General features: G+C 44.2%; 2 protein-coding genes across 2 annotated transcripts in view; one reads left to right on the top strand and one right to left on the bottom strand.

Annotated features, from left to right (window-relative positions):
• Positions 1 to 26011, top strand: part of CUNH7orf50 (chromosome unknown C7orf50 homolog) — a 62162-nt gene that overhangs the window by 9973 nt on the left and 26178 nt on the right. The window lies entirely within an intron of this gene.
• GPR146 (G protein-coupled receptor 146) lies at positions 17138 to 18291 on the bottom strand. The gene has a single exon (XM_015817811.2). It carries the CDS (start codon positions 18271 to 18273, stop codon positions 17272 to 17274), a length of 1002 nt encoding a protein of 333 aa, XP_015673297.1. The 5' UTR covers positions 18274 to 18291; the 3' UTR covers positions 17138 to 17271.

A 26011-nucleotide genomic window follows, 5' to 3' on the forward strand; every position in this document is an offset into this window, starting at 1 on the left:
CCCCGAAGTAGACTAAAGTGCATGCTGGTTTTTTTTTTAGAAAAAAATACTTGAAATAATGCTGCTTTGGTGACAATCCGTTTATGCACAAGATGTGCAAAAACACTACAATATTTCAGTCGTGTTCTTTACTTTCAGCTGTCCTTAGGTTCATTTATTTTTGCCTTTATTGTACACAGCTGGACATCCATAAATATTAGCTGATCCAGTGCTGGGTTCCTTCCAACTACCGGTAGGCTGGTTTATATTTAAGGGCAGCATCTCTACAGTCAAGTAATTGAAATTAATGTTATTCAGATGATACCGGGGTATGCAGAGGTATGGGTCAGCTAGAAATGGAATTACATGGTTTTTTTTAAAAAAAAAATGCTTCAGAGTGCTAAAATAGTTTATGGCAACAGATTAATATCTGACATTAAATCCTACCAATAAAAAAAAAGACTTTATAGATGTTCTCGCTTCTGCCTTTTGTCTCCAACTTAAAAAAAAAAAAGATCCTGTTGAAATTTAACTCCGTTTCTGCCAGCTAGTTTTTTTTTTTTTTTTTCTTCTCACCCGCTGAACGAGTTATCTGATTTTTAGGCTCATTTCAAGAATTGTTTGCCTTCCCCCCTCTCACTTTTCCTTCTTTTTTCCCCCCCGAATGCCTATTTAAATAGAAAGATAAAGCCAGATGCCATTACACCGACTCTACTAACTAAGTAAACCTCACTTTAAGATACGCTGAGCAAAAAAAAAATGAGATGAAAATGAGATAGGAAGAAAGCCGATCAAATCCCTGAAAATTAGCAAGTCCAATAAGATCGTCCTACCTTTCTTGGTGCATCCAGTTTCTCTTCTGGATCGCCAGCATGTTTCCGTCGCATTTGAAAGACCTTCTCAGGTGTTCTTTTTCAGCCTTTTCAAAAACCCATCCTTCCATGTCCCGGTGGCCCCCCTTCTAAATCCTGATGCAGCAGGTGGATGGAGGCTTTCTCTGCCGGCATGACCCCCACCTGGTGGCTGCTCGAACGGGATCGATCCACCAGCTGTGGGAAAAGGAGGGTTGAGCAGCTGGGCTGATTCCTGCTTTCTGAATGGAATGACAGCCAAGTCTGTAACGCCACCGGCTCAGCGCACGGATCTCTCTCTCGTGCTCCCTCTGGAGACAATGATGCTCCGTTCTCACTGTGCCCTGTCGGTCTCTCTCTCTCTCTCTCCCCCCCCCCTTCAGCTCAGTAATTCAGCTTTCTCAGGAAGGCAGTGAGAATTTTAGTGATGGGAGGTCTTCCCATCGGGACCCAACTCAAGCTAGAAGTAAGGAGAACTTTTCTAACACTGAGGACATTTAATCCGTGGGATGAGTTGTGAGTGCTCCATCGCTGGAAGCTTTCAAAAGCAGACTGGAGAAACCATTTGACCGGGATGGTACAAGGTCTACTTTGAGCAGGGGTTGGACTAGAAGACCTCCGAGGTCCCTTCCAACCCTAGGGGTCTATCATCTAGGATCCCGTTCATGCACAGGTAGAAGCTCAGGTGAGGATCCAGAATGGCACCACTTCTGGAGTTCCATGAAGGTTGCACACATCTGGGCTATCCCCAGAAAGAAGCCCTCTTCTGGCTTTCTGGTCTTGTTTTGTTTTTGCAAGCTGTCTCTCCTACGTTGACTGAACTGGACTGCACCCCTCTTTGCAAACTGCCTCTAAAATTGAAGGGACTTATAAAAGCAACTTGGGGTGCAAAAAGGAAGGGAAGCTTTGGGGTGCTAAAAGAAAAAGACCCAAATCCCCCTGGGTAGGTCTTGCCCCTTAAGCTGTCGTTGGCATTTCTTATCTCCAGATTCGTAAGCAAGAGTCAGATGAAGGATTTGGAAGGGGGAGGGAGGGAAAAAGCACCCCGTATTCTAATGCACCATTTGGAAGGATGATAGAAGATGCCATTGGAAGCCTCAGCATCCTTCAGAGTTACCTTTCTTCTTTTCTCTGTTTTAAAAGTGAGTTTTTTTAGTCTTAAGACGGTGGTTCTCAACCTGTGGTCCATGGAGTCCTGGGGGGTCCATGATGTCGTCATGGGGGAGGGGGTGTCTGTGAAGACCTTAAAAAAATGTTATGATTTAAATCAGGGGTAGTCAACCTTGGCTCTTTTATGACTCGTGGACTTCAACTCTGTGCTGGCTCAGGAATTCTGGGAGCTGAAGTCCACGAGTCATAAAAGAGCCAAGGTTGACTACCCCTGATTTAAATCTTGAGCTAAGACTTGGGGGTCCGTGGCCTTGGTCCATGTCCACAAAAGGTATTTAAAGGGGGCCTGTGGGGAAGAAAAGGTTGAGAGCCACTGGCCTAAGGAACGACAACATTTACCAAATCTGTGGACGAAGCCCACTCCCCTTCCATCTCCCCCCTTTAGGCTTCAATTAAATTTTTAAAATTAAATTTTTCATCCTCTGGCTATATAGTCTAACTCGGGTGTCGGGTATCCAAGCTTGGCCCCTTTAAGACTGGTGGACTACCACTCCCAGAATTCCCCAACCGATGCTGGCTAGGGAATTCTGGGAATTGTAGTCCACCAGCCTTAAAGGGGCCAAGCTTGGGCACCCCCTGGTTCGTTAATGCAGATTTCAGAGAAGTAGCCATATATACAACGAATGTTGTATATTGTGTCAGTTTTTGTTGACCAAGATCTATGAAAGCTTACACAATGTTACATTTGTTAGTCTTTTAAGGTGCCTCAAGAGGGTTTATTTTGATTAAAACACTGTATAGTTTCCATTATATGTATCCATTATGAAGGAAGCTAAGTGTTCCCCATTCTGTGGTGTGAAGATTCCTGTTTTGGTTTTTTTTTTAAATCCTTTCCCTGCTCCCCGGCCTGCTACAAAATGCTTCCCTCTGAAAGCTGTGGGATTTTTTTTAATATTCTGGACATAACTCTACAACACACTGTCTTGGCAGGTTGGACCTGAACTTCTATCCTAGTTGAACCGTGGCCACATCCAAAATATTTTGGCTTGCTACCCGTCGTAGAAGAAAAATTAGTAATGGAAAGGACCTGATATTCAGTACAGCTTGTACTGTTAAATTTTATTCTTGTTGAGATTGTGTTGTTGAGATTGTTGAGAAGCTTCACAAGGACTTCAAAAACCATCATTTAGGGACACTGAAATATCCACCTCTTTCATACCTCTTTCATATCTTTCACACTTACAACTGTAACAGCATCCCCGTGGTCACGTGATCAAAATTCAGACACTTGGCAACTGACTCATGTTTACGACCATTGCAGTGTCCCGGGATCATGTGATCCCCTTTTGGGACCGTCTGGCGAACAAAGTCAATGGGGAAGCCAGAATCACTTAACAACCAGGTTATTAACTTCACAGCTGCAGGGATGACCTTAATAGCTGTGGCAAGAAAGGTCGTAAAGTGGAGCAACACTCACTTAGCTGTCTGGCTTAGCAGTGGAAATTTTGTGCTCATTTTTGATCATAAGTTGAGGACTGCCTGTAACTCATTTTACTTTCTAATAAAGTCCTTTAAGAAGACAAAAATTAAGGCATATTAAAGGCATACATTGTTTTTGGTTAGAAAATAAAGTTTTCCCCATGCTTCTTTTTACTAATATTTGATGGGGCTTTACAATATAAAGTGACATCTAATTGGCAATAGTGATGGGCGTGGAACACAAGAGCTGGCTTGCTTTCCTGATCTCCAGGCCCACTGAAATTTAAGCCCTGGCTGCCCAGATATTTATGGTCCAGACATCTGCAGGAAAAATGGGATATTAAAAGGACAGAGGCTCCAGGTAAAGGGATAATGTGAGCTCAGTGTGCTATCTCTGTACTTAGTCTAGTAATTCTCACTCATCTTATGAGGGATTTTTTTTTTCAATTTAGCTCATGGGTTAAATTGCATTTCCTTAATTGCCCCAGGAGGAAAAATAAGCTGAATTGTAGGCTCTCTTTCTCCTTCTCCTTCTCCTTCTCCTTCTCTTTCTCCTTCTCTTTCTCCTTCTCCTTCTCCTCCTTCTCCTCCTCCTCCTCCTCCTCCTTCTCGAAACAAATATGTGAACGCCAAGTTTCTAACACCCTGTTAATGCTTGCTAAAAAAAATCATGTCGTATTGGCATGCACAGAAACCCGTTGTTTGCCATTTGTTGGTCAACGAAGAGCAAAGCAGAAGCCAGGCAGAAGCTTAAATCTAAATGGGATCCTAAGGTAACAAAAGTGTATTAATTCCTGCCCTGTTAATTTTCCTTAATCTTTATTTTATGCATATCAGAAATTTGAACCAGGGAACAACACCTCCCTCGCATATCTTTGCCTTGCTAGTTGCCTGAATCATCACCACATCTCCGAAGTAGAGGCAGGATTTTGCTAATTGAACAAATTAAGATTTTTCTGATGGGCTTTTAGCACTCCAGGCCCCCTCCTGGCCTGCACACATACTACACCCCAGACCTAAGATCGTCCCTTGCATGAGAATTGATGGCTTTTTGCATTTATTTGGATTGCATTTTAGCTGGGACGAAGGAAAGATGTCAAGCAAAAAAGAATTCGTGGAAAAGCCAATGTTTAAAGAAGCATTGGTCCCTCCAGAGTCCTAATAGGGTTAGGAATTTAAAGGATTCATTCTGACTCTTTTCCTCTCTTTTTTTGCAACCAAAATTCAAATTTTATTTTTTTTTCTTTCCATGGGGAGGAGAGAATTCTGTGTGTGTGTGTGAGTGAGTGTGTTTTCTAATAGTAGGCAGATTGGCACTAAGGACTGTGTCAACTGGATCTGTAATATTTACTGAACTATTTAAGGTACATAGTGGAGGGAGAGAAGCGAGAAAGAAAAAATAGAAGCCAGGGTTTATTTGCAGTAAAAAAAAAAAAAAAGAACAGTTTTGATCCCTTTATTCTGTGGTTGAATTTTCAGCTGTGTACGTGCTGGCTGGGGAATTCTGGGAGTTGAAGTCCGCAAGTCTTAAAAGTTGCCCAGTTTGGAGAGCCCTGCTTTATTAAAGGAAAGAGCGGTCGTCCTTATCATCTTTGGGTTTTTCTATCCATAAGTCTTGGCGTAATTTCTTGTTTCCCATCCAGTTTTTTAAACACCTGAAGGGCCATCAGGGGGTCCTAGGCACCTTTACTGGGGCCTCGTCCTTTCTCCGTCGCTTATTCCATCTCCTCTTCCTCCCATCACTCAAGCCTGTGGCTAGAATTTAGCAATTCAGCATCTCAGCCTGTTCTCATCAACCGGAGAACGGAATTTCCAAGCCCGAGGGAGACCTGCGATTTCTTTCCTCCTGTCACTCTGCAAACAAGATTCTTCCTTTGCCGTTGACACCCGCAGTCCACATTTTCTAGTTGTCGAGCTGTTTGCCTTGTGCTGTGTCCTTTTGCAGTGTGTGGTTAAGTTTTAGCTCCTTTTCCAACGCTCTTTGACTCCAAACCTCATCCAAGCTGCAACGTCTTTTCGAGGATGGCCCGTTCAGATTTCAAAAGCTGGATGCTTTCACAGGCTGCCGTAGACTTATTTCCGGGCAGCGCTCGACGTACGACGGCAACGGAGCCCAGAATTTATGCTGCTAAGTGAGACCATTTGTGAAGCGAGTTTTCTTGCCACATCTTGTTAAGTGAATCACTGCAGCTGTTAAGCTCACACCATGGTTGTTAAGTAAATCTGGTTTCTCCCTTGATTTTTTTGGTCAGAAGGTTGCACTGCGACCGTCATAAATATGAGTCAGTTGCCAACGGTCTGAATTTTGATCACGTGACCCTGGGGGTGCCGCAACCGTCGTTAAGTGTGAAAAACGGTCACAAGTCACTTTTTTTCAACGCCGTTGTAATTTTGAACTAAATGAATGGCTGTAAAGTCGAGAACTACCTGTATTTACTTATTTAAACAAAATTATCAATAGTCACTGAATAAAGGAAAAAGGGCTGTTTTTAATGGGCTGGGGGAATCTAGAGTTCCTGATGGCAGTTGACCCTTCTCAGTCGCAAGATTTTAAAAGAAGTGGTCACTTTTAGGAAATCACCTTTCTCTTTCTGAGGCTCACCTTTCCTTATTGATCCTCATTGATCCTGAAAACAGCCCTTCTGTAAACTTCAAAAACTCACATGCCACCCCCCCCCAAAAAAACAACCCCTGATTACACAGAAATGAAACGAGGGCAGTTTTTTCTTCCAAAGTCCTGTTTGTTCACATAATTGCACAGCCTGCTGTCCATCGATCAGGCCTGTAGGAACAAAACACCAGCCTGTAACGAGACATGGGCAGAGTTATGGGGATGGTAGTCCTCCAAATGCCCCCCCCTTGAGAAAAACATCCATCTTTTCCCCGCGCAGCTGACGAACAAGGAGAACATCCAGTTTCTGTTTTTCTTGACGTCGACGGAGGCGCAGTTCTGCAAAAGGCTGAATATTTTGGCCCGTCGCCTCAGCGCATTTCACAAAGTCCAGTTTGGTTTTCTTGAATTTCAAGGGCCCGATTGCCACCCCGTCTCCTCCTGCAACTCCTTGTGAGGTTTTTAAGGGTATTCAGCAGGGTGGCCCTGTAAGGGGGGTGCAGGAAGAGAAGGATCACCAGACTAGTGCAGCTTTCGCAGAACAAAACCACCTCGGCTATATTCATGATCAGCTCGTTCCGAGCGGTCCCTGCCTCTCCCTTGATCTTCAAGCCGGTCCTGGCCAAGATCAGGATGTTATAAAACAGGCGGCACGCCAGCATGCTTGCCGTGATGGCCAGAACTGGCAAACGGGGCTGGCTGTTTTTCCTGGAGGAATATCTGCCTGCCTGAGTCTCTTTCACAAATGCTAGGATGGAGAACAGCAGCTCCGCCAGCGACGGTGCGCAGAACCCCAAGGTAAATTTAATGATCTCATATTCGGGCCAGGCAAACAAGGGATCCAGCTGGCAGGCCGTTTCTTCCTGGTAATTTTCGATCCCCAGCAGGGCGCTCAGTATCAAGGCGGCGCAGAAACCGCACACCAGGACAAAACCGACACACACCTTTGGGCTCTGGTGCGCCTTGCCGATCAGAGCATTTGGGGGTGGGCGTCTGCTAAGCCAAAGGCTGAGAATGATTGCGAGGAGCAGGAACTGAGAAGAGAAGTAACCCAGGTTGAAAAAGAACGAGAGCGTTCCACAGGCCAGGTAGGACACTTGGAGATAAGCCGGCCGCACGGCGATGGTGAGCGATAAAAGGATGAGGAAGACATTGCTGACCGTCTGGGAAAAAAACAGGATGTCTAATTTGTCCAGGATGTGGCTCCGATAATTCTGGATGCAAATGCCCAGGATAGCCGTGCCGGCTAATAAACCCGTTGGCACAAAGAAAGCGATGTAGACGTGCATGAACCTCGAGATGACTTGTTGGACAAATATAATCTCTTTAAAGTTGGTGGAGGGATCTTTGCTCAGGCTTGGGTAGTTCATCCAGGTCATGTTATGGGGGAGCATTTTGAGGGAGGGCGGTGGGCCCCGCAGGAGCTGAAAAGAAAAGAGAAGGGGATATTTTTAAAGCAGATGAAGTCACACCATAAGTCTGTACGCCGGGAGGAAAAATGTCCAGTATATTTCTGAAGAAGTCTAAATGAAGACAGTAGAGTTATGGGCCATATTCCCAAAAAAAGAGAAAGTTTATTTAGAAATATATAGACTAGGCCAGTGTTCCTCAACCGGGTCAACGTTTAAGAGGCGTGGACTTCCAACTCCCAGAATTCCCCAGCCAGCATCGCGATGCTGGCTGGGGAATTCTGGGAGTTGGAAGTCCACGCCTCTTAAACGTTGAGAAGTGCTGGCTCCGCCTTCCTTGCTGCAGGCAATTTATATAAATTCTATTTCCAGGTTCAAGATTGATGTTTTGTGTTTCGTGTTTAAATTAAAAAGAGTCTCATCAGAGCGCCCGCATTCGTAGGAATGGGGCATGGATCCTGGAAATTTATTCTTCCTTTTCCTCTCTGTTTCTGTGACCATCCTGGACCTACAGGTAGCCCTCGCCTTTCAACAGTCCATTTAGTGACCGTTTGAAAAAAGCACTGAACCCTTGCAACATGCCTGTGATCACATGATCAGATTTTAGATACATGGCAACCAAGTCACATTTATGACGGTCGCAGCATCCGGGGGCCACTGTGATCTTTACATCCCAGTGGTACAGATATTTTAAATAGGATATTATCCTTCCAGGCCATGTAATCTGTCTTGAGTTTCCGTGTTGACCATTGGCGTTTCAGAACAATAGTAAAAATATACATATACAAATTTACAATAAAAGAATTTTAGCATTACTTTGGGGTCCTTACGATTTTAAACACGCCCCAGGCCTCATTGTAGACTGTGAGTACTTTTCTTTTAAATGTCATTTAGCTTTTATCTGCTTATGCTATTAGTTGCTAACGGTATACGTGGGCATGTAGACTGATAGCAGTTATAAATTCCTAAAGTTAAGGGTTTCTTTAGGTGAAACTGGCAAAAAAAAAAAAAAAGGTATAATGGCCCAATCATATGTTCCCATCATGATTCTGTTGCCCTGGAAAAGCATCGCATTTCCTTTTAAGCAAATAAAAACATGAAAGGATTCAATCACATTTTTTTTCCCTGCAGCAAATGACCGCAGTAAATGCAGCCTGTCTCATTTTATAAGCCCCCCCCCTCAAAAGTGCCCTATCACCATCCCAACGGTGATATTCATCTCCTTTGTGAAAAGCAAACGGGTTGCCAATGTTAGTTGTGGTTTGTTTGTTTGTTTGTTTGTTTGTTGTGCTGCAATAAGGATCAGCATTTTGCATTGAATGCCATGTGGTGTTTTCCTGAGTACTTGAGAGCGTATTTTGCTTGTCTGTTCTAACTGCCCAAGCTTCATGCCAGCTTTTTTAAAAAAAAAATAAAACCTATTTTGAAAATCTGCCACGGAGAGGTCACATCTGAGGGTTGTGCTGCAATACGCAGGCTGTTCTGTCTGATCAGGCTCAAAAGCAGCTTCCCCAAACACCCGAACCCAACACAATGCAAGATTAAAACAGAAACCACTCTTACCACAACGAAGAAGCTCTATTCCCTGGGGAACAGCTGGTTTTTGTCAGTTTTGCACTTTTGATTTTTTTTTTCCACCTTGCATAAAAAGTAGTTTTTGCATCCGTCTCCAAATCTCAAACAAGAGTTTCTTTAAGTTTGTTCCCTGGCAATGCGATCCAGATCGCCCTTAATTTACGGCCACATTTGAGCCCAGAATTTTGGTGGTAAGTCATTGCAGTGGTGTCACCACAGGAACGGACTCAGTGTTACAACTGCTTTTACAACAATTGTTAAATGAGTCACCCAGGTCATTTAAGCCAATCACGGGGTCCTAAGTCTGAATCCACCTTATCTGATGAGCACAGAATAACAGTGCTAGCTTATGCCCCGGCACCGTTTTTGTGCTGCATTTATGTAGGTACAGAATTTTATGAGCCCAAAGAAACATCTTGGATACCCTAACGTAAATATTTGCTTCCCTCAGTACACTTAGAATACAGAATAACAGAGTTGGAAGTGGACCTTCTAACCCAGCTGAGTTATTCTTAAAATAACTCAGATTTAAAATCTGAGTTATTCTCAAAGTGAGAAACGGTTCACTTTGATGGATCCACTACCTTAGCACTGTGGTTTCATATTCATTCTGGAAGCCAAGCATATATTTTTTTTTTTTTGGTTTGCAAACGGAAAAGCTGGCTGCTGCAAAAAATATATATATATAAAGCTGGAGAAAATTTTCCACTTCCCACCCCTCCCCGGGGCGCCTCCTCGCCTTGCATTCCTCTGTGGTTCTCTGCGTCTTCTTGAGGCATCACCCGACTGCTGGCTTTGAAAAGGAAGGCAGGTCAGAAGCTGCTCAGGGTGCAGGAAGCTAATTAAAGGAGCGGAATGTGAAAACGTCTTAATTGAGGATTATTGATTACAGATGAGTTGCGACTTTGAATGCATCCTATGGGATTTTGGCCTTCAAAGTTTAGGGCAGGGTTGCTCAACTGTGGCAACTTCAACTAGACCCAAAACAACTAGACACAAAGAGAGTTTTTCCTCCCATGCCATCACTCTGCTAAACATCTAATTCCTACAGCATTGTCTTATGCCTAAGGATATTGACTACCTTCTCCTATTGGTGTCTTATGATTTATCACTTTGTTGTTTTCCGTACACTGAGAGCTGATGTTTGTATGTATGTAGACTGACAGTGAGAACAATTAACCAGTGGAACTGCTTGCCTCCAGAAGCGGTGGGTGCTCCAACACTGGAAGTTTTTAAGAAGAGACTGGACAACCATTTGTCTGAAATGGTATAGGGTTTCCTGCCTGAGCAGGGGGTTGGACTAGAAGACCTCCAAGGTCCCTTCCAACTCTGTTATTCTGTTATTCCGTTAGTCAGACTGTTCTCTGCAACGCTCAAGAAGGATGACAAATATTGCCTTGCAACTCTCTCCAAAAGACTGAAATGATTTATTCGTGTTTACCCCAGACACTTAGATCAGAAGGTCTAGTTTTGGAACTGATGACTTCAAGCCTTCCAAATCACAAGACTGCCTAATAACAATCATTTTAGGAATTAAGGCTGTTTTTTTTATAAATTGCTCTTTTTCATGCCCCGTTTTGCTACAGAAAATAAAAGTTGTTTTTACCCCAACAACTTTGTGCCTAATCAAAAGATCTGTTGCTAGCTGCTCAGTATTACTTGACATTGTTTTAAGTGCGCAGAGCAAACGCGTTAATCATTCTTAGGAATAGAGCAGGGGTGTCCAATCTTGGCAGCTTTAAAGCTTGTGGACTTCAACTCCCAGAATTATCCAGCCAGCATGGCTGGTTGTGGAATTCTGGGAGTTGAAGTTCACAGATTGGAGACCCCTGTAGTAGATGCTTGATTAATCTTTCTTGGGAAAACTTAAGGCCAGAATTCACAGAGGCAAAAAGACAGAAATTATTACACTAACAATTTAGTTTAGGATACGGAAACTAATTTAGAAATAGATAATGAAAGAACGTCAACAATGCTGCATTTGAGATCTGGGCTGGGTGTAATTCCTGCTTTGTGCCCCAAACATCAATATTTCACTTTAGTAAAAGATTATTTCTCTTCTCTCCCTCTTTGAATGGTTGAAATGTGGCTTAACCCAGGAACTATCTAACCCTTTCTTTATGCTTTGCAAAATTATTCTAACAGACCTGGAAAAGGGAAAAAAACCTTTTGGCGTTTTCACAGCACCGTTTTCCAGATATATATTTTCATATATTTTACCATTCTGTTTTGAATGTATTACAAAACGGAGAAGCATCTGGACAGCAAGTGGTTTTCTTGCACAATACATTGGGGGTTTTATGGGGTAGAAAAAGGGATAAATACAGGACCGTAATAAAGATTTGATTTCATTTGAAAAAGTCGATAACTTACCGGCGAAGGAAAAAGCTCTGAAGATGCGAGAGACCGAAAACTTCCTTTATGGTGCGATTGAAAGATAACGGCTGTTGAACGGCAAATAATTTCCACGGGGCTACTTCCTGTAGAGCTGGTGACGTTTGCAATTACCCAGCTGTAAGGCTGACAGAAAACCTATAGTTCTTTAAGGAACAGGAGCTTGGTTTCACATAATTCAAACCATGCACGTTGCCTCCATTGCGGGCGAAAAGGGCTCGACCATGTGACTTTAAAGTTGACTTAAGCCGAGGGATATTTTGGTGCTCCAGAACAGAAAAGTAGTGTTTAGCTATATTATTTTTGAGCGTGTGAGGCCATCCAGTGGCTTCTCTCTTAGGAAAAAAGACCTTTATGTATGCTCTCTATTTTCCGATGTTTGAAATTCCATTTTCCAGGAGCAGAAGTGCTACAGTGGCTTGTGTTGAAGAATTTAACTAAATTCCTTGTCTTTGGTTGATCAAGAGGTCTGGAGGACCTAGTATCAGGAAAACCAAGCCCCTTTATTTTCAAATTTCTTTCGAAATTTTTATGTTCTTCTTTCTTTTCAAATTTTCCGATGTCATTGCCCCTTGCTGTCCTGTTATCAGTCCTGCCTCTCTGTTGCCACTTTCTGATGAAACTCTTCCAATATTTGAGGGGTTGACAAAGAGAAGAGGAGTGCAACTTATTCTCCAAAGCACCTGAGGGCAGGACAAGAAGCAACGAACGGAACCTTGTCAAGGAGAGAACCAGCCTAGAACTAAGGAGAAATTTAACAATTAACCAGTGGAACGACCTGCCTCCAGAACCTGTGGGTGCTTCATCATTGGAGGTTTTCAAGAAAGATTGTCTGGAATGGTATAGGGTCTCCTGCTTGAACAAGGGGTCGGATTAGAAGACCCCCAAGGTCCCTCCAACTCTGTTATTCTGTGTTTTATCACAGTCACCTAGCCTACAAACTAAATTCTGGCTACACCAGTGGCTTGACCTTTTGGGTGCCTGTCTAACAAACCCTGATCTTCTTCTCTTGGTGGAGAGCTCCAGCTTCGGAGGCTCCCGAGGCTGTTCAAAAAGGGGTTGATGGACCCTTTTTGCAATTCTCAAGTCTCTGATTCTGCCTTCCTCTTTTGTTTCTGCGCAAAAGGGTAGAGCCAGTTTGCAGAGACACACAAGGGCAAATCGGTTGAAGGGAAATAGGCTAAAATCTGACCGGATTCCCCATTTGCCTTTAAGTGATGCTCGACTTCTGATCTTGGTGCAACCTAAGAGAGCTTCAAACTTATTCAGATTCACTGGTTAAACCTTTTTCTTTAGCTAAAAAAAAAAAAATCTCCTATAAGCCGTGCTTTCCCTCCTCTGTGTTCTCTGCCATAAAAAGTGTCCTGTTCAGCAGTCTGTCCCTGATGTTTTGCTGCTGGAAAATGAGCTTTTCTGCTTGTCTGAGCCATGCCCGGGCTAAGCTGGCCAGCTCAGCAAACGCCAGTTAACTTTGGGGATGATTGTAGAATAAAGGCAGTGGCGTTGCCTTGCATTAACCACAAGGGGGCACCGGTTAACCACAAGGGGGCGCTTCGGGAGAACTAAACTCTTTGAACTCTGAAAAGCTTTGGCAAAAACGGGGAAAAAATTGCTCTGTTTTCCTGGAGAGGAATAAATAAATACGGTTTGCAGCTTAGTTCTTTCCATCCTCCCTGCATTAGCTTCCTAGCTGAGACTGTCTGGAGGACAAAATCTTCTGCAAGGGGCCCTGGAGTTCTGAATGACAGATCCCATCATCCCCAGCCAACGCTGCTTTGGATGATGGTGATCAGGCTGCAATGAATCTCTGGGTCTCTCAACTTCTTTTCTCCTTTGTGAGCAAATAGAAGCAAACGATTTTTGTTTTGTTTTTTAGCTGAACACAGTTTGTCTCACTGCACAACGAGATAGAAGCAGGAATTGTGGTTTTGTCAGGTTCCCATTAATTAAAAATGACCCAAATCAATCTTGGCTTGATGTTTTGGCTTGTTACACGAAATTCCTGAAAATGGAACTCTGATGGGATGCTATTTCTGTGTTTGTGTGTGTGTGTGTGTGTGTGTGTGTGAATATCCGCTTTTGTAGGTGCTCTTCCTGGAATTGAATGCATAACAGGGAATATGTGCTTTTTTAAAAAAATAAAAAATAAAATCTGGTACTCAGGATGTTTATACTCAATGAAGCCCGTGCTGTTCCGTGTGGAAATCTTGCGATAACAGAGTCCTAATTTCCAGCAGGAAACACAAAGGTTGGATTTATGGAAAAATAAACCCTGAGCTATGCTCATCAGGGCTAATCTTCCCTGGCTGCAATTCCTTTCCAAACTCATTTGAACGTTTATTACATCCTCATCCTCATCAACCTCGCCCTTGTCCGTCCACTGCAGGATGAAGTTTTGTTTTCAACCCGTAGCGTTTCGCCAGTTGGGGCCGCCATATTTGCTGAGGTCGTCACTCCATCTTGCTTTAGTTCCCTTTTGTAGATGCTTTTTGTCACGTGGGATTCATTCTGCGCCCGCCAGGGGCCACCTGCCCTCAGTTTAGTGATCGCAAAACGGGTCAAAGCTCACTTTAATAACTTTCTCGGTTAGCAACACAAATTCTGCACTCAATTGTGGCTGTAAATCAAGGACAGGCTGTACTCAAATCCAGGAAGACCAAGCAACACTTGAAATGGTCAAATCGAGAGGAATAATGACAAAGATGACTCTGAAGTAAACAATTTATCCGTTTTATTGATTTGACATAACTGCCTCCCCGGTTAAAAGGAGACCTACAAATCATAAATCTTTTTTTTTTAAAAAAAAAACCAAAAACAAAATACTATTCTCAAATAACACTGTTAAAAGCAGCACAAAATTCATTTTATGCTGAATTTCTGTTATGTATGACCAGATACAGTACTTTTCACTGAGCTAGAGAAGTTTATTCTTCAACTGTGATAAAATCTGAATCTTAGGAAATAATTTAATAAATTCTTTTAAATGCTCTTTTTTTTTACATCAGTAGACTGTTTCATGTGTTCGGCGAGTAATGGTAAACACTTTTTTGTTTACAAAAATAGCTGGAATCTTTCAGAGGCTTCAGCAGAAATGTGTGCTAAAAGTTCCTACGAGAACAGATTTCAAATCTTATCCCCCCTCCAATTTTCTCTCTCTCCTCCCTCTGATCGCATCTCTTGCCGATTGTACAAAAATTGCCCTCTTTGGAACGCACTCAAAATTCTGCTCTGGAAAATACTCCTAATTCCAAGTTTACGAAAGTGAACGCAGTTGTTTGAAACTGATAGCGTTCGAGATCTAAGAATAAACGTTAGAGGTTTTGTGGAACATTGTCTGGAAACCAGCTAAGAATTAGCTGCATACTAGAATTTTTTTCTTTTTTCCCTGTAATGCTGACTCAGTTTTAGTGGGAAAAGGCACGGCTCTAGGATATTAGCAGTGAGTAAGATTTGGGGAGAAATATGCAAATGTTTTGAACCGAAGTGGCTTCCGATACAGGATATTAGTGATGTGGAGATGTAGTTACATAAGGCATTTTGGCTCCTGTTTTTTTTTTTTTACAATTGTCCTTTGACCTAGTAATGCATAGCTTCAGAAAAAGAAAGTCCCACTTTGTCAACTTGAACATGTGTGGACTTCAACTCCTAGAATTCCCCAGCCAGCATTCTGGGAATTGAAGTCCACACATCTTCAAGTTGACAATTCTGGGAGTTGAAGTCCACACATCTTCAAGTTGACAAGGTGGAGATACGCTGCCCTAAAGAGTTGTCAGCCCCACATCCTAGCACTTATAAACACCTTTCACAATTAGTTTGGCAGATATTACCCAATTACATGCATATAAAACAGCAGGAGACTTTATAGCACTTTCTTATATGTGCGGTTAAAGTAAGGTACTCAGCCTTTTTCATTTAAAAAAAAAAAGGTCTTGCTAGATGAAATCTGTGACAAAGACCCAGTTCCCAACCTAGAGTTGTGGGAATCTCTTTACCCAGTTAGGAGCTGGACCTAGACGTTGTCTGAGCTTGACGACCAAGCAACGTAAGAGTAATCAGACTTCAGCTAAGACCGGCAAACACAAGGTCTATTGTTCTCTTCCTTACCTGCGGAAAATCTTGGTAACTCCCTCCACTAAATTAGTCTTTGTGGTAACTCCCTAGGCTAAATTAGTGTCTTAACTCCGATAACCTCCCGAATCAACCCTCAAGGCCTCTTGGAGAAGACTCAGCTATTTGTTCTACAAGCCTACGTCTCTGAGAAGCTGGCACTGGGTCCCAGCAAAACGTCAGGTTGGAGCAGACAAAATTGTATGATTGTATGACAGCTCGGTAAAAGCATAGCAGCCTACCAGTTCTGTAATCCAAAAATTTCTGATCTCGCCTCTGAAGAAGCGAAACCGCTCCATATATTGTTTACTCTTTCTCCACAATTTGGTGGCCTCCAATGGAGTTGGGTCTTCAGCTCTCACAATCTCTTTCAGACGAGGAGCATGGGGAATATATTCCAATATTTGAGGGGCTGCCACAAAGAACAGGAGGTCAACCTATCCTCCAAAGCATCTGAGGGCAGGACAAGAAGCAATGGATGGGGACTAACCAAGGAGAAAACCTGTGTTGGAGGCCATCTGAACATCTAGAGATGTTCCTCCTCCCTTTTTCCAGACCTTGTTCTAGGATGTACTGACCTGGGGGATCTTCCAACCTCTTGGGCACCTTTCCTGGTGGTAATAGTGGAGCAGATTCAAAACGTTGTCCTTATGACACGGTATATATGGCTTTTAGTAGCCTATCCTAGACTACTTCTTCATGCTAGCTTGTTGTTAGGTCCAACCAAAGGGACGGAAAAGATATGGCACGACTGAGTCAGGGACAGAACTAGAATCCAAAGCAGCATAAAAACTAGGGCCAGAATTATAAGAAATCCTTGTTGTTCCCTGTGAATCTCCTCTAAGTTGCGTACTCACACCATTGTGTTATCCCTTCCATCCCTTTGATCCATTAATATCTCGCGAACATTCTTTGAGTGATAATACTTTTAATTTTAATACTTTTAATGCTTTTAAATTCAGCCATGAAAAGAATGCTGTACATCCTAAGGGATGTTTGTGAGTGATTCATTGGGTGCCCTTTTGGATTTTTCGTTTGCATCTTAAGCTTGACTTCGATTTAAACTGTCCTTCATTTTACTAGATAGAGCAACATCCTATGATTTCTACAAAATTATATCCTTTTGTTCGATTGAAATGCCCCTTTTTTGTTCACTCCTGAATGGAGAAAGAAACAGAGGCATTCAAAGAGACATCTTCAAACCACCTGCTTTAGAGTTAGAAGTAAAGATTTCGTTTAAATCATAACTCTGTACATTAGGAAAAATTTAGTATCGTACTAGGCTGTGACGCAATTTGACCAGCGCGATTATTAATAGATATTATCGTAACTGAAAAGGTGCCACTCTGGCCTTTGACTTAAAACTGCTTTGTAAATTTAAAATTCATATTATTTTATACGAAAACATAAAAATACCTCTCTTTTTTTAAAAAAAAACACAATTCTACAAGATTACAAAGTGCTAGGTGTTCGGTCAAAAAGCCTGCTGCGGGTGTTGTTGTTTTTTTTCTTCACACAAGATTGCTAAAACAAAGCTTATCCTGCAAAACCGACTCAGTGCATCAAAACTCGTGAAATCAAACTACGATTTTTTAACCCCCAGACAAGATTCTCAACAGTTTTCTCTCCGCAGAGTCACTACCTGGGTAGGCTAAAACGGCGAGGCGCCGACGTGGGCCCACCCTTTCCAGCACCCTGGCTCAGCGGCCTCCAGACTCAGCTCGGCAACCTGGCGCCCACCGGCATTCCTTCATACCTACGTGACGACCTGCTGGACCTCTGTGCGTTCGTGCGAACACGGCTGATTCCCGCAGTGCAGCTTTTTTAGCAGCCTTTGCAGTTTGCCTGGGAAGTTTTTGCTGAGATACCGGTACAGCAGAGGCAGGACGACACTGCTGGAAAAAGCCAGGAATTTGGAGAGCCCCTTCGTAAAATACAATCCCCGGCTGTAGCTGTCCTCCACCCCTTTGCCTTGCAGGGCGGCCAGCGTGCTCACCAGCAGGGTCCCGTAGTAGGGTGTCCACAGGGTGAACTGGGTGCAAACGGCGGCAATCAGAAGCCTCTGCACGGAGGGGTCCAGTCTTCCAGTGTCTTGGTCCAGCGGTGTGGCCTCCTTGCGTATTCGCAAGATCAGCACGAGCGCGTAGAGCACGGCGACGGCCGGCACGATGTAACCGATGAAAACCATGATGGCGTCCGCGGCTTCCTTGTTCTGCATTTTGGAGCACTCGATAATTTTCGTGGAGACGTGGTTGCAGATGTAGAACAAGAGAGAGGAGAAGCTGGTCAGCATGGCCCCTCCCCAGATGAAGCCGCACACGTGCTTGGTGTTGTACACACTGGACATGTAAGTCCTCGGCAGAGCCCGTTCAATGTAGTAGTCCAGGCTGAGTAAGGCGATGGAGTACATGATCACCAAGGAGGAGACGTTGAATAAAATCAGCAAGGTGATGTAGACTTCGTTGTTGAAATTCCAGAGGGCCCATTTGGTGCTGGTGGGTCCCAGCAGGTACATGGGGGCGATGGCGTTGATGATGAGGCCAGCAATGGCGATGTTGACGAAGTAGACGTCCGGCATCGTCATGGTAGCCTTGTTGCACAGGTTGACCAGAACCAGGAGCCCATTGTAGCAAAGCCCGATGGGGAAACAGATGACGAGGTAGAGCAGAGACAAAATGGAAATCACCAGATGAAAATCATGGCACAGATTCTGGTCCTCAGTGTTTTTGGAACCATTGAGTGCTTCACAGCTCCACATAATGACGTTCCCGAGATGAGGAGGACCCTTCTCGGCTGGTTACCAGCTTTTCTACAGGAGAAGAGAAAAGAAAGAATGTCAACACGCTTCTTTTGAGAAGACAAAAATCAAACGTCTTCCACATTTGCCCCACGAACTGCCGAATTTGACCAGCTCTGAGTTGTATTATGGGATAACAGAAAGCTCAGTTATGGAATTATTCAGTTGGGGTTCCTCAAGCCCCGGGGCGCTCCGAACTTGGCAACTTTAAGACTTGTGGACTTCAACTCCCAGAACTGAAGAAGCTTCTTGACGAGAAGTGAAATGTCTTCAAGGAAAAACAAAGAAAGTCCAGTTGCCTCTTGAAAAAGCGCCTTTGGGACAATCATGACCTGGATGACTTGAGAAGCTCTATGCAGGGGTAGTCAACCTTGGCTCTTTTATGACTCGTGGACTTCAATTCCCAGAATTCCTGAGCCAGCTTAGCTTAGCTGGCTCAGGAATTCTGGGACTTGAAGTCCACGAGTCATAAAAGAGCCAAGGTTGACTACCCCTGCTCTATAGTATAGACTGGCTGGGGAATTCTGGGAGTTGAAGTCCACAAGTCTTAAAGTTGCCAAGTTAGGAGACCCCTGCTCAAGAACATGGGTTTCATAGATTCACACTCAATGTCTATGTCTAAAAAAAAATCAGTAGAGATCTTGTGATTCTAACGGGTTAATTATTAATACACTTAATTATTAGGTACTTTGTGTTACTTTTGGTTTAAGGCAGTTCTCTCTCTCTCGTTCTGTTTCTAACCCTTACAAAGGCTGTATTATTCTAATCCATCTTTGCAAAGTAAAATAAAAAGTAGATTGTGTTCCTTTCTGAAAACTCTCTGTAAAAACTTAAGTATTATTTGTCTTGGTAAATTGAGGCAACATTCCTCGCAAGACATGTGTTTTTCCCAGTAATGTAGTACAGCCTTAAAGGCAGCTTTTTATACAGGCATGTTCCGGTTATTAATAGGATAGGATAGGATTGAATCAAGAAGTCCTGTGCTCTTAATTGCTTTCCAGTATTTTGCAGAGATGACCTTCAGTTTTTCCTATTTTTAGACACATTTTATCTGCCAGAACATCCACATTATTCCACATGTTTGCAGATCCTTCCCAAAATTCATTCTTGTATGGGGGAGATTTTGGCTTCACCACTTGAGTCAATCTCCCTAGGTCTGGCCATTTTCATGTGGAAGACAAAGACCTTGGCCACTTGTGAAGGACATCTAAAAAGAAGGACTTTCTCCTTGAATTCCTTCTTCCACAATTTTGATTGCATCCCTGCATGGTTCAAGGAGGCTTTCATATATACATAATTTAGGAACACCCCCCACAAAATACAGTCATCGTAATGAAAGGGTAACCCCCTGAAATGAAAAATATGATTAAGGACCAGGTTAAGATAGGGAATACCAGAGTTGAAAGTGACCGTGGAGGTCTTCTAATCCAACCCCTTGCTCAAGCGGGAGACCCTATACAATTCTGAACAAATGGCTGTGCAGTCTCCTCTTGAAAGCCTCCAGTGATGAAGCACCCACAACTTCTGGAGGCAAGGAGTTCCACTGGTTAATTGTTCTCACTGTCAGGAAATTTCTCCTTAGTTCCAGGTTGCTTCTCTCCTTGATAGGTTTCCATCCATTGCTTCTTGTCCTGCCTTCAGGAAATTTCTCCTTAGTTCCAGGTTGCTTCTCTCCTTGATAGGTTTCCATCCGTTGCTTCTTGTCCTGCCTTCAAGGGCTTTGGAGAAGAGCTTGACTCCCTCTTCTTCTTTGGGGCAGCCCCTTGTTTCCTTCCGCCCTACAGCCCAATGGAAATTGCAGTCTTAGTGACCCTGATAGATTTAATCTGAGTCAAGGCTTAAGAAGAGACTGGACAGCCACTTGTCTGAAATGGTATAGGGTCTCCTGCTTGAGCAGGGGGCTGGACTAGAAGACCTCCAAGCTCCCAGCTCTATTGTGATTCCGGTTAGACGTTCGGCTGCAACTGGAGAAGAGTTCAACTGAGGTGCCAAGGGCTGGGTTGGTGTGTTGCTACAAAACCTGGCCTAGGCTCAACATCGCACCGTCTGCGCAGCTGAAAGCACATGGCTTCTTGTTTGTCTTTCATTCAGCCCTTCTCCGAACAGGTCAGGAAGAGCACCCCGGGGTCCTTCTCTGAAATAAACATGCCAAGTAATTTCTAAGAACTTGCCTTCCTCCTATAAGACGTTTTCTTCCTCCAAAGAGTGCCAAAATTAATGTTTTTATAATTGCTTTCCTCGTAACTTATTGTCAAGGCATGCGCACCATGATTTCTGTTATTAAACTGAAGGATTAACATTATGACTTTGAGATAACATCTCTCCCGAATCTAGAGCCGCGGACGCAAATGCACTTCCTTTAAAAACAAAACAGAACGCCATTAAAATAAAATGTAATGTTCCAAAGAGGCACTTCAGACTTTTTCCAAAATAACCAGACCTCTCTGTGTGATTCGCCCTCCCTTTTAACCCAACTGGAGATAACTCCTTGGTAAATCTGGGGAACCTTCCTAGCCCTTAGGTGATGGCCTGATCTTCTCCGACAGGACGCCCTTCAGATGTTTTGCAACACCATGAATTCTCAGTCGACCTGGCCGGTGGCCGACTGGCTGGGAACGCTGGGAGTTGTAGTCAAGCAGCACCATTGCTGGAAGCTTTCAAGAAAGGATTGGGCCACCATTTGTCCAGGATGATATAAGGTCTCTTGCCGTAGACTGGGGGGATTGGACTAGAAGATCTCCAAGGTCCCTCCCAATCCTGTGATTCTATGATTCTATCCTTGGAGATGCTGGTTTAACAAAAGCGTCTTTCAGAGTGGGGATATTACTGTTGAAGAAAACAGGATAGTAATAATTGTTGGGGTCACTGCGTCTTGGTTTCTCGTTATGCTACCAATTGCTAACTTCTCTTTGCCTTCTGAAGTTCAGGAGCTCAACATCCATCCATTCTTGAGGACTAGCTCCCCAGCCTGGTAACCGTCCTAAAGGATGTTACCTTTGACCAACTTTTCCCCCATAAAGCACTAGAGGGACACCCAACATTGTTGGCTTCTGTAGAACGTCACAGCCAGCCAGTTTGGTATAGTAGTAAAAGCACCAGACTAGAAAGCGGGAGACCTTGAGTTCAAGTCCTGCCCTAGCCATGAAAGCCGGCTGGCTGACTTTGGGCCAGTCGCTCTCTCTCTCTCAGCCCAGCCTACCTCACAGGGTGGTTATGGTGGTGGGGAAAATAGGAGGTGTGTTGGATATGTTCTCCTCCTTGAGTTATTTGTAAAAATAATAAACAGGTGGGATTACAGATAAATAAGATAAAGAGATCATGTTCAGCAATGCTCTTCCGTTCCATGTTCAGCCACCCCCCCTGCACATGCCTTCCTTTACATTAGAGACCTATTCATTTCAAGGAGGAGAACCATTGGAGAAAGCAACCTGTTTCAGTTCCACATCGAACCAAATGCTCTTTCAGATGTATTTTTTTTTAAAAAAAAAAAAAAGTCCCTGTATTACGGCCTCCCCGGTACATATGTTGAGTTTTAACTCTTTTTCTCCTCCCAAAGACGCAAGATTTGCTTGTACATCAAGAGCACCCAAGTCAAACCATGGTTTCCGGTTGAAGACAGCGGAGAAGGTTACTTTAGAAGAGGGGTACCCAACCTTGGCCACTTTTAAGACCTGTGGGCTTCAACTCCCAGAATTCCCCAGCCAGGAGTTGAGGTCCACAGGTCTTAAAATGGCCAAGGTTGGACACCCCTGCTCCGTGGATGGCTGGGGAATTCTGGGAGTTAAAAGTCCACAGGTCTTAAAGTGGCCAAGGTTGGACACCCCTGCCTTAAAGGAAGCCACCTTACAAGGTGGAAACCCACACTTTGACACTGAGGACCCTACTGGGAATCTGCTTCCCCACCCACCCACCCACCCACCCAAAAGAATCATCTGGATGTTGAAGCAGACTCCTGCCTCTGCCCCACATCCCACCCCTGCAAGCTCTCCTTCCTCTGTTTGCTTTGACAATCTTTGGCCAAGGCTGCTAGCTCTGCTCCCTCTCCACAAACATCCATTCTCTCCCCCCCCACCACATCTTCCCCAGTCCTACCTTTGGTCCAGTTCTCATGTTCCTTTGTACTGCAGAGTCAAACATGGCTGATAAATAACATTTCAGGTGGAGAAGGGACCCAGCCGAGGGGGTCTCCCATGATTATTATTATTATTTCCCCCCGTAGCTCCTGCGAACCAAACGTCCTAGACCCTCCGGCTGGGCGATCCGGCAGGGTGTTTTTCCCCCGCATGTGAGCTGCACTTGTTTGTCCTCTAGTAAATTACTCACAAAGTTTCTGCTTCTGTTGGCAGAGCAATCCCGTGGCTCCTCCCTGGCTCTGTTTACAGCCAGTTTCAAGAAATAGGAAACTCTGAACTGGAAGGGGAGTGGTGCACGCACTGCTCTCTTCCGAGCCTTCCCATCGATTGGTAGAAAGGCAGATATTCCTGGAATAACCCACTTGGTGTTGGGTTACAGTCTCTGCCTCTCCTCCCTCCCTTCCTCCCACCCACCCACCCACTCTCTTTTTTTTGTGTGTGAAACCCACCAGCCTACTTTCTGGCATTCCCGTGAAAAAAAAGCCGGGTTGCCATCGGAAGATTCCAGGGAGGGTCTAAAAACCACCAACAAAAGTCTTCATGAGGCTCAGTTTCACGGCTGGATTTTTTGGGGGGCAGGAAATAATGCCAGGCCATCTGTTTTTTTTTGCCTTAGATCGATCAGTCTGAAGAGCTGGATTTGAAAGTCTCTTATTGTGTTACTTGCAGCCTCGGAAGAGCAGGGCTGTGTTAGGCTGTGGTTGTTCCAGAGCAGGAGGACTCTTGTAGCACGGATAAAGGAGAATAAAGGAGCTCAGGGTTGAAATGAGGGGTCCTGGGTGCTTCTCTGAGCTTGGTGGTTTTCTTGCAGGCGTTTCATTGCCCAGATAGGTAACAACATCAGTGCTACAAGGGAGTGGGGTTTGTGGAGAGGAGGAGGAGGAGGACTGTGTGGTCCTTGATGCTATCTGAACTTGGTGGTTTTCTTGCAGATGTTTCATTGCCCAGCTAGGTAACAGCATCAGTGCTACAAGGGAGTGGGGTTTATGGAGAGGAGGAGGAGGAGGAGGAGGACTGTGTGGTCCTTAATGCTGTCTGAACTTGGTGGTTTTCTTGCAGATGTTTCATTGCCCAGCTAGGTAACAGCATCAGTGCTACAAGGGAGTGGGGTTTGTGGAGAGGAGGAGGAGGAGGAGGAGGACTGTGTCGTCCTTAATGCTGTCTGAACTTGGTGGTTTTCTTGCAGATGTTTCATTGCCCAGCTAGGTAACAGCATCAGTGCTAGAAGGGAGAGGGGTTGAGGAGTGGAGGAGAAAGAGAAGGGAGGAGGAGGGGGGCTTTGGGATTCTTGGTACTCTCTGAGCTGGGTGGTTTTCTTGCAGACGTTTCATGACCCAACTAGGGAACATCATCAATGCTAGAAGGAAGCAGGGTTTGCCCTGATGATGTTCTCCAGTTGGGTCATGAACCATCTGCAAGAAAACCACCCAGCTCAGAGAGCACCAAGGACCCCTCAACTCTTAACACTTTTGCTGGTCAACCCATGTCATTAAAAGCCGCCAGCTTTTCTGGATGCTTATCCTTTTCAGCAACATTAGTTGGCCTAAAAGATGCTATCAGATTCCTCCTAAGGTTCATAATGGAAGCACTCTGAATACATAAAGTCCCCTGACAGAATTTGGAGTCCTGCCTGGCTTTCAAGCTCCCTTCGGTTGCGGTGATAAAGTTCACCAAGATCTCCATGTAAGGGACTACACCAAGCATGAGTTTTGAATAATCAAACCTTTCCAATTTCAGATCCCAGTGAAAGCTTTGACCACTTGAACAACCAGGATCAAGCACGCCAGCCCAATTCTCCCTGGAATCTTACAAAGAAAGTTCCTTGTTGACTTCTCGGCTTGAAAATATTTCTGGTGCTACAGTATGAGTTGGCTCATGAGTTGGAATGTGACACCTGCCACCTGTGGATGGTCACCCCGAGTCAAAACAGAATAATAATATTAATCCAGCAAAAAGATTCCGGATTGGCACAGCAAAGGAAGACTTGGAATTCCAAAGGGAAAAATGTCAAGTCCTTTGCGTTTTTTTCAGGGCTAATTTCCAGGATCTGTTCAGGGTTACGTTCTGTCGCCAAAGTGAGCGCCCGTCTTCTTGATGTCGCCCTTGAAGTGGGAAGGGTTAGGTTTGGCAGGGACTAATCCTTCAGGCTGAGTCATCACTATTTGTAACACACAAGTATTTGATCGAGCGGAGATAAAATGTTTTTGGAATTAGTAGAGAAGAAAATCCAGCTTGGTCAAGGGTGTGGGTGCTCTATGAATAACCCACAAGCCTTTTTCAAGTAATGTCATTTACGGTGGAACAGGGAGGGCCTGTGCCTGCTTGGACCAATGGGAAACTTGCAGTGTGACTACCGTTTGGGGGCAGTCAGTTCATAGAATGGAAATATTTTTATGTGGCATGAGAGCAGATTTAATATCTCCTCTCCTCTCCTCTCCTCTCCTCTCCTCTCCTCTCCTCTACTCTACTCTACTCTACTCTACTCTACTCTACTCTACTCTCCCCTTTCTCCTCTCCTCTCCCTCACATGGAACCAAATACAGTTCTGGAGCTTCATGCATGGCAAAAACTTCAAGGGAATGAGGAAGACTTGGAGTGGACAGGAAGATTAAATTAACAGCGCTAATTTCCTTCTTCTAATTGCTTTTCACTTTGAAAATCACCAGTGGTGCTCACCTACATTTTTGTATAATGTGCGGCTAGGCCTTTGAAAATCAAGTGTCTCCTTGTTTTCATCATGGGTCCCGCCAAATAGCAAACATCCAATCCCCATCGCTCGATCTCAGAGAGCAAAGCAGGGTTTGATCGGGTTAGTGCTTGGATGGGACATTACCAAGAAATAACTGGGATGTAGACTCGGCAAAATATCGCACAAGGAGGCAATTTTTGTTGCCAAGAAGTTATTTATTGGACATATTTCATGAGCTCCTCTGGAGCCAAGCTAGATTCAGAGACCACCTCCTTACAATTGGGGGCTGCACCAAGCGTCTGGATTTTTGTGTTAATTTTATCTCTCTTCTCCCTGGTGCAACTTCTGGCCAGTCCTGTATTCTTTGGTTTATTTCCATATATGGCCTTTAGGTAGCATCTTCAAGACCAGCCTTAAGTCTCCACAAAGATGGATCGTCTGCCTGGACTATTTACTACCGCAGGACAGACCGATTCCATTCCATTCTTAATCATTAGTGGAGCACAAGCATAATGCAATTATATTTCAGCATGCGCTGTCTGCCTGCCTAGGTTAGTACATGGTGTTCGGTGGGAGCCACCTCGTGCGCTATAAAGGTAAGGTAAACGCCGAAGGTGCTTTTGATCTCCTTTCCCAGTTGGGAAACTCGGAGAGTGGAGTTTTCCACGGTTGTGCAACAGGATGCTTAAGGCTCGCAGGAGCCTACAAAATGCAGATAATTGCTTTTGGGCAGAGAGTCTGGAAGCCTGCACTGTAAATTGATTGAGTAAATAACTGTCTGGTATCAATACTGAATAAATCTGCCTTAAGGATCTTCTGCCTTGGTTTTTTTCCAAGAGGGAAAGAGGGAAGGATGGTTTACACAAGTAGTAGGGAA

The sequence above is a fragment of the Protobothrops mucrosquamatus genome, unplaced genomic scaffold, assembly GCF_001527695.2.
Source record: "Protobothrops mucrosquamatus isolate PMUCROS unplaced genomic scaffold, P.Mucros_1.0 scaffold640, whole genome shotgun sequence".
NCBI lineage: Eukaryota > Metazoa > Chordata > Lepidosauria > Squamata > Viperidae > Protobothrops > Protobothrops mucrosquamatus.

Excerpts from the sequence above, each read along its gene's own strand:
- GPR146 (XM_015817811.2), bottom strand. The coding sequence starts at position 18,273 with ATGTGGAGCTGTGAAGCACTCAATGGTTCCAAAAACACTGAGGACCAG.